The sequence below is a fragment of the Orussus abietinus genome, unplaced genomic scaffold (assembly GCF_000612105.2).
Source record: "Orussus abietinus isolate OABI.00-Male unplaced genomic scaffold, Oabi_2.0 scaffold152, whole genome shotgun sequence".
NCBI lineage: Eukaryota > Metazoa > Arthropoda > Insecta > Hymenoptera > Orussidae > Orussus > Orussus abietinus.
Genome location: NW_019394297.1, coordinates 199,705 through 215,820, shown reverse-complemented (window position 1 = coordinate 215,820; position 16,116 = coordinate 199,705). Strand labels below are relative to the sequence as shown.

At 49.2% G+C, this 16,116-nt stretch overlaps 1 protein-coding gene across 1 annotated transcript; it reads left to right on the top strand.

The window, feature by feature from the left end:
- The first annotated feature begins 9,402 nt into the window (after positions 1 to 9,402).
- Positions 9,403 to 10,922, top strand: LOC105697206 (collagen alpha-1(III) chain). The gene is made up of 3 exons (XM_012420314.2): positions 9,403 to 9,501; positions 9,568 to 9,851; positions 9,904 to 10,922. The coding sequence occupies exons 1-3, from the start codon at positions 9,412 to 9,414 to the stop codon at positions 10,769 to 10,771; spliced, it is 1,242 nt and encodes a 413-aa protein (XP_012275737.1). The 5' UTR covers positions 9,403 to 9,411; the 3' UTR covers positions 10,772 to 10,922.
- Positions 10,923 to 16,116: the final 5,194 nt, after the last annotated feature.

Below are 16,116 nucleotides of genomic sequence, written 5' to 3'. Positions count from 1 at the left end.
GCCGGAAGTCTAGCCTTTATTTCGACTCGTCGAACTTCCTCTTCAGGGTCGTTCGTTTTGGACGGTGTTGGATCGGCCTCCCCCGCGATAAGAAAAATCCATTGTTCCGTGCTTACAAGCCCGGAGGAGGTTCAATCCGTTAAAAGGAGGGAATTTTTCGGCGAGCGAGTGCCCCCCCACACTTTGCCCCCTCACCCCTTCCAGGCTTCAACCCTGAAGACTTCCTTGAAGATCCGCCTCTCGACCGGGAAGAATCTCGTCGGTACCCGGGCCGAGTCGCGTTTCTCGTTGGCCGAGTAAGTAATGGGTAGGCAAAGGATTTTTGTGAAGTTTTCCCTTGGTCGGGGAGGGGGTGGGTGGGTGGAAGAGGGGGTGGGACTTCCCCTGGAGTGGCGGTCCCGCCGCGGCCGGGTAATATTAATAAGTAGAAGGAAAAGTTGGTTTGATCAGCCGACCAAGCCAGAGAGGGCGAGGGGGAGCCCTCCCTCTATTTCTCTCCCTCTCTCCCTCCCTCTCTCTCTCTCTGGACCACATCACAGAAGAGGCCCGCGTCGAAGCTGTTAGCATAATTACGATACTTTGCAGTCCGCTTATTCGCCGATCTCTCCTCGATGGGATTGTGGACGGTGTCCATTAGCCTGATGCGTCCTTTAGGGCTGACTTCGGTATAGGCTGATCAAGGGATTTCATGCTTTTCGACTTTTCTTCGGAGATTATCAATCGAGGCAAGATGAGCGAGAAGATGTTGAAGAGGATCTTGGACTTTCGGTGGTGTAAAGTTGATATCCGGATTTCGCTTAAGGGGCATTTTCTTTTTCTTCCGCTGAATTTATCGCTTTTTTTTTTCTAATTTTCTGGCGAAGAAACTATACAACGGATCGATGTTAAATTTGGCATATAGATTTGTTGATATGTTACATATGCACCCATGGGATAGTGGAATTAATTGTTCCTTTCAATAATATATGATTCGGGCAACACTATATATTTCTTTCAGGCAACTAATAGTTTTTCTCAGGGTAGCTATCCGCATAGAAAGTCACACATTGGCCTTGCTCCTGAAGAGCATTCCGTCAGGCAATATCTTCCGTGTCCACTCCACCCTTAGGGCTTATATATGGCTTATACAAGGTTAATCAACCAAGGAAACAAAAACACCTTTCACGCGGTCCGCCTTAACGCGGTGATTTCTCTCGCCAGGAAGAGGAGGGAAGACAAAGGGGAAGGGCTTCTTCAGGGTACGGGGATATCTCACCGCGAGGATCCGTCGTCTTTGTGACGAGGCGCGTTCGGAATCTCGAGAGTCGGAAAAATAGAGTCGGGGGTGGTATCGAACGGGGGTGCACGTGCAGGGGAGGGCGGCAACGAGGGTGGAGGTGACGGCACCGGCGACCCTGCCGAGGGAGCGAGGTCGGGACGAGGGATCGGCGGTGCAAGTGACAGAGTTACGTTGTCGCCGGTAATGAAGTAGATTAGTCAGGGTGACAGAGGGTTGTAATTCCCCGGGCAAATGATGTCGATCCTACAACGAGCGCAGCGCGGTGCACCCGCGTTTCACCCTGATGCAGCTGCATAGGGTTGCACCGCGCTGCACAGGACGCAGGGGCACCGCGCGCTGCAGCAGGCTGAGCCGTGCTGCACCCTCGACTCGTTACCCCTGTTGTTCATTTTTTTTTTCTACCCCCGTGACCACCCGGGTGGCTACCCTGGCGGGAATCCGCGGTCTATACTGTTTCGTGCAAAGATAAACCCTATCAGCCCTATCATACGGTTCCGATCAGCTGATTTCGGGTATGGATGGAACCCTGAAGACGATTAGTGCCTCGTTACCCCTGTTGCTAAATTTGTTATTCTCTTGAGGAGGTTCATTAGGTAACAATCTTCGTTCTCTGCTGTTTCGCGGAGAGATGAACCCTATCAACCCTATCATAGGGTTCCGATCAGCTGATTTCGGGAATGGATGGAACCCTGAAGACTATTAGTGCCTCGTTACCCCTGTTGCTAAATTTGTTATGCCCTTGAGGAGGTTCATCAGGTAAGAATCTTCGTTCTTTGCTATTACGCGGGAAGATAAACCCTATCAGCCCTATCATAGGGTTCTCATCAGCTGACTTCTGGACACGGGCACAACTCTGAAGACGACTGTCGATACGACGAGTCGTCCCGATGGGCAGCCGGGAGTCTCGCGGAAAAGCGGTATCCATTAATCTGCTTCTGGCACGCAATTACCGGGCGGGGCTAATTAGCGAAATATTAATCAGCTTCAGAGGTAATTAATTGCTCGTTACGCTCGCGGATACTCGCGGGTACCCCGGGAAATTGTCACTGAGCGCGTTACACCGGGATTAATAAGCGAAACGAATAAGTCGAGGGGGATGAATCCTGATTCCGACCAGGAATTTCCTGGCACCGCGAAATTATAGGGAGATTGTCAAGTCCTCATCACCGATGAACTCGCACCTCGTGCATCTAGCTTAATGATCTCGATCGTTCCTCGTGAACCTCTCGAAATTTTTCCTAAAATTTCCCGCGAAACTGATAAGCCAATGTCAATTTCATTTCATCTCTTCGTCATCGACTGACCGGAAATGTCCTGGTACCACAAAATTATCGGGAGTTTGCGAAACGTTCATCGTCGACGTACTCGCATCCGGGAAATTTATCCTGAAATTTCTGCCGACCAATCAGGGAATGGCGCAATTATCTGCCTCCCTGAATCTGCGATTTATCTGGAGAAAGTTTCCCTTCCTTCGGGAGCGCCTCGGGTCCAAGATAGGAGGCTGGTCCTTAGGTCCAAAAGGAGCTTCGCGAGCGTTCCCTCTCGCTCTCTCCCTGTTCCCGGAGTAGCGGTAGACCTCGGAGTGGTCAGAAATGATTAGTTGATTTAAGAGGCTCTACACCGTGGGAGAGCTCAGGGCCCGGCCGAGTGCATTTAACCCTCGCCGTTTTATCTTCGGAGTGCAGCATCCGCTGGGGCTTAAAACGCTGCGGACCCTCCACCATCCTGGATCCCTGAATCCCGATATCGAACACCGATCGATCGCTCCTGGGAGTCCGAAAACCGACCCCCTGGTCCCGCCAGGTTCGCCATCTCCACCGACTCGTCCCGGAACTACGCTTGGTACCGGCACGACATTTTCTAATTAATTATTTGCAAAAATTAAATAATACTAAACACAAATCTATTAGGATCGATCACCCCTAGAGCTTCACTCCGGTTCTTCAACACCTCGCCATACCTAGTCCCTACCCTATGTCTACCCTAATTAGGAAGTGCCATCAGCAATTAATGGACACGAGTCAACAATGTTGGAGACAGCTCTCATTGTTAAATGAAGAACTGGATGTAAGGTCCCTATCGAAGTAGATCGACCATCCCTACAAGTCCAGTTCAGTCCAAAATGCTTCTACGATGTCCCGATTTTCAACATCTCGTTCCATCCCGGGGTTTGTCTATCCTGACTAGCAAGTGCCATCAGCAATTAATGTACACGAGTCAACAATGTTGGAGACAGCTCTCATTGTTAAATGAAGAACTGGATGTAGGGTCCCTATCGAAATAGATCGACCATCCCTACAAGTCCAGTTCAGTCCAAAATGCTTCTACGATATTACGAACTTCACATCTCGTTCCATCCCGGGGTTTGTCTATCCTGACTAGCAAGTGCCATCCGCAATTAATGGACACCTGTAAAAAATATTAGAAATAACCCTTTCATCGTTGAACGAAGAACTGGATTTCGGCTCGCTGCGTCCTCGACGCTGATCGATTAGGATCGATCGCGGGACTCTTGGTGGACACCATCGAGACGAGTGCGTGGTAGCGACCATCGAGCCGCGGTTACGGCCTGGTAACCGGCTCGTAAGCCATCTAACGGAGTAGCGACCCTCTCGTCCAGCCTCCCGGTGGATGGTCTCTTCATCGGGGATCACACGCCTAAACCGGCTCACCCGTCTCAACGCATGCCGTAACATCGAGGGTGGCCCTCGACGTTCGCGTCGACGATCCACGTTCGACGCTCGTTGATAACGACGTCGACGGTTAACGACTCGGTTAACCGGGCCCTGGGATCGAGGCTGGACCAGACCTCCACCACGGTTACTGCTAACTGGTCGAGGGTTTCCTGGTTTCGAATGCTGGAGACCGATTCATTTTTTAGGACTTGACGAGGCCACGAGGTGGTTTACATTTGTTGCTGAAGTGTTGATCTTTGGAGTCATGGGTAGATTATGTCGGGTCTAACGTCTTCAGATGTGGTGGTGGAGGGTTCCTCGAATTTGGATGCTGGAGACTGATTCATTTTTTAGGATCTGAAGAGACCACCACGGGTGGTTCCATTTACATTTGTTGGTGAAGTGTTGATCTTTGGAGTCATGGGTAGATTATGTCGGGTCTATCATCTTCAGATTTTGGTGGTGGAGGGATCCATGTGTTTGGATGCTGGAGATCGATTCATTTTTTAGGACCTGGCGTCATGGATAGATTATGTCGGGTCTAACATCGTCAGATTTTGGTGGTGGAGGGTTCCTTGAGTTTGGATGCTGAAGACTGATTCATTTTTTAGAACCTAATGAGGCCACCACGGGTGGTTCCATTTACATTTGTTGCTGAAGTGTTAATCTTTGGAGTCATGGGTAGATTATGTCGGGTCTAACATCTTCAGATTTTGGTGGTGGAGGGTTCCTCGAGTTTGGATGCTGGAGACTGATTCATTTTTTAGAACCTGGCGTCATGGATAGATTATGTCGGGTCTAACATCGTCAGATTTTGGTGGTGGAGGGTTCCTTGAGTTTGGATGCTGAAGACTGATTCATTTTTTAGAACCTAATGAGGCCACCACGGGTGGTTCCATTTACATTTGTTGCTAAAGTGTTAATCTTTGGAGTCATGGATAGATTATGTCGGGTCTAACATCTTCAGATTTTGGTGGTGGAGGGATCCACGTGTTTGGATGCTGGAGACTGACTCATTTTTTAGACCCTGAAGAGACCACCACAGATGGTTAAATTAACATTTGTTGCTAAAGTGTTAATCTTTGGCGTCATGAATACATTATCTCTGATCTGTCATCTTCAGATTTTGGTGGTGGAGGGTTCCTCGAGTTTGGATGCTGGAGACTGATTCATTTTTTAAACCCTAACGAAGCCACCACGGGTGGATCCATTTACATTTGTTGCTAAAGGGTTAATTTGAGATTTGGACCTCTAGGTTGGGCAAGGGTCGCGGAAAATTGCCCCGGCCGATGTCGGTCGCCATTAAATTGATATTCGATGAATCGGCCCGTCGACGCCACGGACCGGTCCGAGGTCGTTCAGAGGAAGAACGTTCCATGCACCAGGTCGCTCCTTTGTCCGACACAATGCCTGGCTTACGGATCGCTCAATATTTCCCGTCAACAGCTCGCACGCGCTCATCTCGTTATGGAGTCTGTTTGATCGGCAAACAGACTGCTCGGCGCGTGCACATAAGCCTGCATCTGCTCCCAACAATTATTTTTTCTAAGCCTATATTATGAGCAACGTGTCGGGAACGTCCCGAAGACTTTCCACCTACACAACGAGGATCCCCTGATGAGTTCCCGAAGACAATCCCTGGACATCCTTAAACACCTCCAGGTCCAAATCAAGATCCCTCGCAAAATCAAATGTTGCTTAAAAAAATAAAAAGGCACGTTTATTCCCATCCTGGACTATCTCCCAGGTGTGAAGACACCCTGAAGACCTCCCGACGGCATTTCCAGTACACCTTGGGGACATCTTCTAGACTTAGAGACCCTCCAAGGTCCACAAGGAGATCACTCAGGCCCAAATTCCGGGGCAAAAAAGCACGTTCCACCTCGATCGCGATGTTCCTAGTCAGGATGAAGCATCCACGAGGTACTCGAAGAGGTACACGAAGAGGTGGCACCTTTTCCTCGGCGCTTCTACGATCAGCGATCGAACTCGAAGAGGAGCCTGAAGAGACCTCGGAGGGCGAGGTCTGAAGGTGGAGGACGGGCTAGGAGGCGGAAGTAGGGTCGTTATCCCCTCGCAATTGGTAGTCGAGAAAGGGTTAAGGACCTCTCCCAGGGCGTCTGGAGTATCGTCAGAGGGGACTATCGGCAATCCGGTCTCGCCCAGCATCTGAGCCCAATACTCGGCGTCTGGGGACGTCGTCGGCGTCGTCGTCGCCGGCGACGGCGCTATTAGCGCCGCTCTCAGACGGCGCGCCTCCACCCGGTGACAAACGTTGACACCTAAACAAAGGGATCGGCCCAGGGCGGACGCGCAATTTCCGCGCGCACCCTGCGCCATGGAAATCCTGGCCGAGGCGAAATTAATTTCTGCCACTCACGCACGTGCCGTCGAGAAATTCGACTCCGAGTCGCTAAACCTGACGAAGAACCTGCGGAAGAACACCTCGATGATTACTTCGAAAAACGTCCTGATGAAACCCTAGCGGAATATCCTGATGAAATCTTTACGGAACACTTTGAAGAACGTCCGGATGAAATCGTTGCGGAACACTTTGAAGAACGTCCTGATGAAATCCTCGTGGAACAGTCTAAAGAACATCCTGATGAAGTCGTCACGGAACATTGTGAACTATGTCCTAATGAAATCCTTACGGGAAACGCTGAAGAACATCCTGATAAAATCCTTATGGAACACTGAAGAACATCCTGAAGAACAATTTGAAAAACAACTCTAAGAACACCCTGAAGAGGCTCCCTTAAATTTCTATCGGATACCTCGATTTAACCCTCACGGAACGCCTTGAAGATCATCCTGACAAAATCCTTTGGAACACTAAAGAACATCCTGATGAAATCTTTATGGTAAACGCTGAAGAACATCCTTATGAAATCCTCATGGTAAACGCTGAAGAACATCCTGATAAAATCCTTATGGAACCCTGAAGTACACCCAGAAGAACACCCTGAAGAGGCTCCCTTAAATTCCTATCGGACGCGGAATCCGACCCTTGGCGATCTCGAGTCTCCCGGTCTAGGGATAAATTAAACGTCCCATAAATTTCTGGCGGCAATGCGCGACCCCGGGAACTTCGTAAGCCAATCACGTACCACAGGGATGCCCAACAGGGCCGCACGTAGCCAATCTCGCGCGTCCGTTGGACAGATCGAGGAGAAAGTCGATTTCGATTAAGCGCCCTCCGTCGTCGAATTTCCCGCGAGCTCCCGCCTCGCAGGGAGGAGTCGAAATGCTTAAAAAGGGCGCCGGGGGGGAGATAAATTATCCCTGGAAGGGGAAAGTGAATCGATCCCTCCAACTTTACGATAATAAATTCGGCGCCTCCGCTTAATGGACGTGTTATCGACCCGGGGAGAGAGAGAGAAAACGATGCTGCCCTTGAAGTCGTATTACTGTATCCTCGTGTTATGCCGATCATTAATACGGTCCTCATCCCCTCGACATGCCAAAACGATGTATTATCGACAAAGGGACGCCTCCTCCTGATCTTTCTCCACGCGCTTCCACCCCTTTTACATCTCGACACAAAAGCCGGGGTTCCCGCTTCGAGAGGACCGCCTCTATCCTTTTCGGGATGACGTTTCTGGGGAGAATTGAAGAGCGATTTATTTCCCTAGATTCGGGATGCTTCCTGGATTTGGGGGTGGGCGAAGGAAAGGGATGAAGAGGAACCTTCGTCTTCGATGTTAGGATAACGTTGCGTATGATTTACAGCCTTGTAATGATTATATCATTTTTGACCCTATGATACCCTCCATGATGTTGAGTGTCATAATCTTATATAGTGTAGGCCCTAATAACTCTGTATGATGTGTGGTTTTATCATAATGTATAATGTTCAGTCTGTCGGACTGTTTTATCATAACAAAGACCTATATCATTTTCGATTAACTTTACTCAGTGTTTAGTGCCATAATAATTTTACTGGAAGTTCAGCTCTATTTTAGCCCAACATAACGTCCAGCCCTATTTTATCTTACTGTAGCCTCACATAATCTTAAACCTCCCAAAATCCTAAATAACAATCTGCCCTATCCTATTCTTACATAACCTTCAGCCCTATCCTATCCCTACATAACTTTCAACATGGGAACCCATATGATATTCAGTCTTATGGTAACCTTGAATAATTTTAAACCTATCATAACCCTACATGACGTTTAGCACGATAAACTATATGACATTCAATTTTATAGTAACCTTGTATAATCTTAAACCTATCATAACCCTACATAATGTTCAGCCCTATCGTAACTCCACATAACATTTCGCATGATAAGCCATATGACATTCAATTTTATAGTAACCTCGAATAATCTTAAACCTATCATAACCCTACATAACGTTCGGCTCTATCGTAACTCCACATAACATTTAGTATGATAAGCCATATGACATTAAATTGTATGGTAACCTTCCATAATCTTAAACCTATCATAACCCTACATAATGTTCGGCCCTATCGTAACTCCACATAACATTTAGTATGATAAGCCATATGACATTAAATTGTATGGTAACCTTCCATAATCTTAAACTTATCATAACCCTACATAATGTTCGGCCCTATCGTAACAACACCACATAACATTTCGCATGATAAGCCATATGACATTCAATTTTATAGTAACCTCGCATAATCTTAAACCTATCATAACCCTACCTATCGTTCAGCCCTATCGTAACTTCAAATAAGATTCAGTCGTACGACAACCCTCAGAATTCTGGGAGCTCCCCTCGGCTGAGCAGACGGTGCATCCCGACTCATCCCGAGATCTAAGGAATAGTTGAGAGTTCGAGGAAGGGGGTAGGGCTCCTCGGAGGAAGCCAAAAGGTGCATGCCGGCCCGTCGAGATCTCGCAAAGCCCCGGAAGTCGCTACGGAACGATCAGACTACTCTCGACCGGGCGGAAAATTCCCGTACGCGGAAGACTCTTATAGTTGCCTCCTCAACTGGGCAAGTTTAACCCCGGAATCCGGAATATTGGCCCAACTATTCCGTCGTCGGTGCCCTCCCCTTCTGGCGGAACTTTTCCCTCGGCGAGCATTTTTCGGGATCACCGGTCCTTTCCCGACCCGCCTGCCGGAAAACCCGGAAGATTCGGCGGCTCCGCAAAGTTGGGCCCCTCGCGCCTCCTCGAACTTCGGAGTCCCGGCTCCTCTTTCGGGGATCCTCCCGATAATTCTCTACTTTGGCTGGGTCCGACCAGCGATTCAGAAACTGCCGGGATGCTAGGATACCCCGAGGCTGCATTTTTCATATCGCATGGAATGGACAATTCCCAGTTACGTCATTGCACAACTTGTGCTCTTGGTGACACAGATGCGAGCGATTCGTCATCCTGTCCATTTGGAAGGAAATTACCGAGCCACGCGGATCGGCATGTATAAATTGGGTGGTGATGGTCGAAGAGTGCAGTTGCAACCGACAAGAGCAAGATGCAGGTTGGCGTGGTCCTTCTTTTGGGCCTTGTGGCCATTACGACCGCCGCGAGCGTCTCTGGCCGAGCTGGCCTGGAAGGCGATTCGGTGAGATAGAGTTTGACAAGTTGGGGAGGTAAGGAGATTGTTGGGCTATACGTTGTTGTCTTTTAGCTGTTTGCGCAGGGGAGAGTTCGATTGCCGACTTTCCTGGGAGGGAATGGTCCCCTGGCTAGAGCGTCCAGGAACCTGAAGGGCCCAAAACCGCCCATGGGACCAGTAAGACCACCAGGAGCAGGGGGTCCTTCGAGGTCTCCGGGTCCATTGGGTCCTGATGGTCCCCCTGGATCGCAAAGTCCTGCGAAGCTTGATGGTCCCCCTGGATCGCAAAATCCTGCGAAGCTTGATGGTCCCCCTGGATCGCAAAATCCTGCGAAGCCTGATGGTCCCCCTGGATCGCAAAATCCTGCGAAGCCTGATGGTCCCCCTGGATCGCAAAATCCTGCGAAGCCTAAATCCTGCGAAGCCTGATGGTCCCCCTGGATCGCAAAATCCTGCGAAGCCTGATGGTCCCCCTGGTCCTCAAAATCCTGCGGGACCTGGTGGTCCTCCTGGCGCACAAGGACCTGCAGGACCCGACGATTCTCCAGGACCACAAGATCCTTCGGGGCCTCAGGAGCCCCAAAGTTCCCCAGGATCAGAAAGTCCTACGAAGCCGGACAACTCCCCTGGATCGCAAGGACCTGCGGGGCCCGGAGGTCCTTCAGGGCCTGATGATCCCTCTGCACCCCAAAGTTCCTCAGAACTCGACGAACCTTCAAGCCCTTCAGATGCCTCAAATCCAGACCAATCTTCACCCCAAAGCGATCCATCGCCGATTCCTGAATTTCCCCCCACTTCCCCAGAGTTTGCCTTCCCAGATTCCCCTATAACGACTCGCTCCCGATTTCCCATGTTCAGCAACTTCATCCCCCAGCTCCCAGACCCCAGCGATCTGATCCCCGACATCCCTTACGACTTCACGGACCCTGAAATCCCGGAGATCCCACCTCTGACCGACCTAGAAGACCTGGACGACATCCCAGGACTTCCCGGTGCCACTCTTCAAGCTAGGACTGGCCTGGGGACTGCCTTGGCCATCGGGACCAACCTGACCACCGGCATCCACAACGCCCTGGAACAAGTCTTCCTCAGGGGAAACGCGACCGAAGGAGCCAGGGAACTTGCCAGCACCATTCTGAACACTTATGCCGCGGTTGCCAGGAACTGCCCCATCCTGGTCATTAAGCATCGCCTTATCAGGGAGGGTGTCCAGCTCGCTAGAAACGTCTCCGGCATCTTCCTGGCGTCGCTCTTCGGCTCCGCAGCTACGGGCTAACACCCTGAAGACCCGCCACAAACCAATCTTTCCGAATTTACCCGGCATTTCGATATTTCCCTAAATCCGGAATACGAAGGGCACGTCTCGCTGGGGTTGTGTTCACCCTGAACCACTCCAAACAGTAAATAGAAAACTGAGAAAAACTTGTTGCCTGACTTTTTAAACCTTTCAATGCTTGCTGAAATTTGTCCTCGCTTTATGAAATTCCCATCTTGTAGGTTGGTCGAAACATAAAATAAGTTTCTCGTTCGATTTTGGACTTCCAAGAGTTACGGTCTGGTCCCACCTTATGATGGCATCGCACCCTGAAGATCCCTAAAAATACTATATTGCGAATTTTCCTCGCACATATATATTTTCTTAACCTTGAACGTTGAATAGCTCAATCTAGGATACATAGAGGAGTCGATAAAAAGCGTATGAAAAATTTTTTTCTTCCCTTTTGGACTCTTTCCGGGAAGTCTGGTCTCACCTTATGATATCATCAACACCCTGAATACCCCTAAAAATACTATATTGCGAATTTTCCTCGCACATACATATTATCATAACCCTGAACGTTGAATAGCTCAATCTGGAACACATAGAGGAGTCGATAAAAAGCGTATGAAATATTTTTTACTTCCCTTTTGGACTCTTTCCGGGGAGAGTCCTTCGGGAAGTCCTGTCCCGGAAGCGTCCCTCGGGCTCCGAAGTGGAGCCTAATACCGGGGGAGAAATATTCCGGCACGCCGAATCGTATTGAATGCCTGCTACAATCTGTCCCCGCCTCATAAAATTGTCATCGTGCGTGCATAAAACATGAGGGCGCTTTGCCGCGTGGGAATGCGCCGCTCCCACAAATCTATACCCCGGGGTGGAGGGAAACGGCGGGTAAGGGTGCACGTAGGCGCCCGGAGAGGGAAGGACGTATTTTCCGGGAAAGGGGTAAAACCGAGAGGGAAAACGGGAGGAAAGCATCGCGGCCTCCTGTCGATGCCTGAGGGAGAGGAGCGCCCGGGAAAAGGGATGCCCGAGCGCATATTTTTACGTTGGCGCCTCCACCCGGGGATAAAATACATTTTCCGTAGGAAGTGTCGTCACGAGAGGGCCTCCAGCTGCTGGGCGTGATATTCCACATGCGTAATGCTCACGCGGATATTTCCATACATAAATTTCATCCCCGGCGAAAGTAGCTAGCTCGGCAGCTAGCTACCGAGACCCACAAGCCAGGAACACGTCGGCCCCGGGTGCGAAACGTGCCTTAGGGGCGTCGCGACGCCGACGCATCCCCATTCTGCTCGAAGACCGCGGATTTTCTAACGGGGCGAACAGGGGGAAAAAACATTAACCTACCTCGCGTCGAGTCGCTAAATGCATCCCCCCGGTCCAGGGTGGACGCCTTCCCCGGGAACGGGAACTCCTCGCGGGGGAAAACCTCGCGAAGGGGACTCCAGAGCTGAAACGACGGTTTCATGCGAGGGCGGGAATTATCCCTTTTTCTTTTTTTTCTTTTTTTCATTAATAATTCATGGACTGGTTGAAAGAGACCTCCTCCTGGTTTAAAGGACTCGCTGGGTATCTTGGGTTGATTTTTTAGACAGGATCAACATTACGCGTAAAAATTCAAAGGGGATCAAGGAATTGAGGGAGCATTTTTTTTCCGGGGACAAAGAGGGGATGTTATTTTTTACTAGGGATTTTATTCATATACCTAGCTGCATGAAATGCAGTTTGGGAAGAGAGGTTTGACTGGCTTGAGAGGGGAAGTGGGGTGGGTCTTGGTGAACCACAGTTTCACGGATATTTATGAACAAATTGATGAATAATGAAATTTCAAGGGTGTCGGAAATTTTTTTAGTATCTGCAGATTCACGTGGGAAAATTCCAAACAATTCGAAACACCCAGTTTGAAGGAAAATTTCATAAATGAAAGACTCCTGGGACGCCAAGGAGATGTAAAAGTGGCCACTGAGGTGTCAGTCGTTCATATGAAACTTTTCATCGAACTGAGTGTATTGAATCGTTTCAAACATTACCACGGGAATATGGAGGGTATAAGGAAGGTCCTGACACCCATGAAATTTCATTCTTTATGAACAACTTTTTCAATGCCTATGAACTAGTTCTTAAAGAAACTGAAACGATATTCACGTTGTAAAATTGGATGTGAGTACCGAATCGAAACACCCAATTCGAAGGAAAGTTTCACAAACACCCAATTCGAAGGAAAGTTTCATAAACGACCTCTTTTTCGGCAATTTCACATCCCCTTAAGGAAGACCTGAAACGTGTCATACATCTACAAAGAGAAATAATAACCTAACAAATCGTAATTGTATCCTCTGTAGTTGTCTATTAAATCCCTTTTAGGGACTGTTATCCATCTCACGGTTCATAGTGGCAGTATTTAGTACCATTTCACCTGAGTGGCCATTGATCTCCCTGCGGTACCGGCGAAAGAATTGGGCTCGGAAATCCGTAGCGTTCGCCAGCGTTCGCCAGGGTTCGCCAGCGTTCGCCAGTCCCTCCGCTCGAGTTGGCCAGATGTAACCCAATTCCCCGCGATTAAATCCAACGTCGCAATAATGCTTGTAAATTGAGCGAATTATGTCGGCCGGCGCGTCGCGGCGCGGCCGTAATGTCCGCTGATTAACATGCACATTACGCGGACGTGGCCGACGTGCAATTTGCATTGGTACGTGTCGAACGGCCCTGAGACGTCAGAGGGGTGAATCGGGGGTCAGCGTTTTTTAATCGCTATGACCCCAACCTGACAAAAGCCGAGGTAAATTGTCACCTCTTCCACCTTTAACCCTTTCATTTGTAACGCGTTGGTACCCACGCGAGGTCCTGTGGATCCAAATAGCTACTTTATCATGGACTAGAACCATGATATTGAATTGTCACCTCATCCAGCGTTTAACCCTTTCATTTGTAACGCGTTGGTACCCATGCGAGGTCCTGTGGATCCGAATTTCAGGCACGCAGATCGTGGAAAAGTTTTATGAACGATTGAGCTTTCGGATGCCACTTTCACATCCCCTTAAGTATCCAAAATGACGTTACCACCAAATAGGGCATGGATGAATTTTAATATATCGACGCCAAATAGGGTATGAATTAATTTTAATATATCGACGCCAAATAGGGTATGAATTAATTTTAATATATCGACGTGGATTAAATTTCTCAGCGCCTTTCATATCATTAGCGAAGAGCGACCCCGAAGAGTCGTCGTGCGATATTTTCTCTGACTCCCTGAAGGGGGCCTCGTATCCTTTCGGGGGTGGAAATGGGGGTGGAAATGGGGGAAAGGGATCCTCCGGTCCAGCGAGCACTCCGATCTCAGAGTTTGCAGGTCGGGGTGTCGCAGAGGTCGGACACCGCGTAAATTGCATGCCCGATTGCGGTGCCCTGAAGAGTCGCCACCCCGACAGAGGTTCCTCCCCCGGTCGCCGTGTATGTACCGACCCCAAACTGGACCTAACAAGCCGGCGACCGCAGTCAGGATGCCTCTTCTGGGGGCGCCAGGCACCCCGAAGACCCCCCCGAGACCCCTGGGGCGGCTCCGGGAGCGTCGCCGGGTCGCAACCCCCGCAGCGACTCCTAACAAGCTCGCTTATGTCCACCGACGCCGTCGAATTTCCATATTTGACGCCAATCCGACACCCCGGGTGTCTCCCTTTGAGGGTGGTCTTGGTCGGCACCGAAAATTAGACCGACTCGGCTTTCAAATTCGCCGGTCTGACGTCAGCTTCCCTCTCCGTGACGAGTCGATTAGGTCGAATTGCATTGATTAGGCAACTTTTTTTTAACACGCGAACTTTCGTACCGATTTGTAGGGTGGGAATTGTACGATTTAGAACGGTTTAAGTAATTTTTTAAGACTAAGCTGGAATGAGGATCACGACCCTGAGGAGGAAGAGCTTTTCTCTGCGTAACAAGCTGATTAGGTCGAATTGCATTGATTAGGCTATTTCAAAAAGAAAACGCTCCAAACTTGAAGAACCTACCTGGTCTCCACCCAAAGTCGCCCCTCGTCGAGGTGTAAATCGAAGTAACCAATTGAAATTAATTGAAAGGTACTTCCGAAAATGTTCATTTTTTTTAAATGAATTTAACAGCGATAAAAGGCGATGCCGACTTTCCGAGGCCAAAAAGAAAACGCTACAAACTTGAAGAACCCACCTGGTCTCCACCCCAAAGTTGCCTTTCACCAAGGTGTAAATTGATGTACCGATTGAAATTTATTGAAAGGTACTTCTGAAAATGTTCAAGAAATGAAAATTTTTGAAATTACACCATCGAAAGTAATTTCACGGCGATATAAGGCGATGCTGATTTTCCGAGGGCAAAAAGAAAACGCTACAAACTTGAAGAACCCACCTGGTCTCCACCCAAAGTCGATGTGTAAATCGAAGTAACCAATTGAAATTAATCGAGAGGCACTTTCGAAAATCTTCATTTTTGCGACAAATACTGCGATTAATTTTTTAACAGGACTTCGACGTCGATAAAGGACGCTGCCGATTTTCCGAGGGCAAAAAGATGGCGCCAAGGACTGAAAGAGTCCATCTGGCCTCCAATCAGAGTCCATCGCCAACGGCACACATGTGCCGAAGGGGTGGCTCGATCAGCCAAGGGGTGCAGCATCCCTCCAGGCTCTGGACCACGGCAAGACCTCGATGCCAACTTTATATCGCATAATCGAGCCCTGGAAGAGCCGCTCCCTCAACCCGTGAGAAATCTTAGAAGTCGATTTCTCTCCGTCCGAGGTATTTTTCGAGACCCTCTGTCCGGCTAGAAATTCCTCCCTCGGAGTCAACGGGAGTTTACTGGGGTATAAAATTCACCCCCCTCCCTCCCGGGGGTCTGTTAACGCGAGAAATAATCACCCTATAGGCGGCGCAGCCCTCTCCGATGACTCCCATTCTCCGGGAGGCCGGCTCCGGAATTAGCTCTCGGAAAGTTCTAACTGGACGATAAATTGTAATGGAACCTCCGACGGACTTGTAATTGTACTTCCGCTGCCCCTCGATAAGGGTGGAAGAAGGCCGATAGTCCGCAGGATGCCTCCTCTCCCTTCCGAGGATGCCTTGGTATATTTCAAGGACCTCCGGCAGGAGTTAAACCGATTGGAGAACGGCCCCATGCGTGGAAATCGAATGAGATGGTACTAATACCTTCAGTAAGGAAATGGTCCTACTCTGTTTATCCGAGAAGGAAACGGTACCAATTTATCTGTGTAATATAAAGATGGTACTAATTAGTCTATTTAATATTTATCTCTTTACCGATTGATCTGATTACGAGGTGGTACCAAGACACTCCTATGGAAATCGTCCTATTCTATTTATCCG

Coding starts and splice junctions, on each gene's coding strand:
- LOC105697206 (XM_012420314.2), top strand. CDS start 9,412: ATGCAGGTTGGCGTGGTCCTTCTTTTGGGCCTTGTGGCCATTACGACC. Junction 9,502..9,567: donor CTGGCCTGGAAGGCGATTCG/GTGAGATAGAGT, acceptor GTTGTCTTTTAG/CTGTTTGCGCAGGGGAGAGT. Junction 9,852..9,903: donor CCTGATGGTCCCCCTGGATC/GCAAAATCCTGC, acceptor AATCCTGCGAAG/CCTAAATCCTGCGAAGCCTG.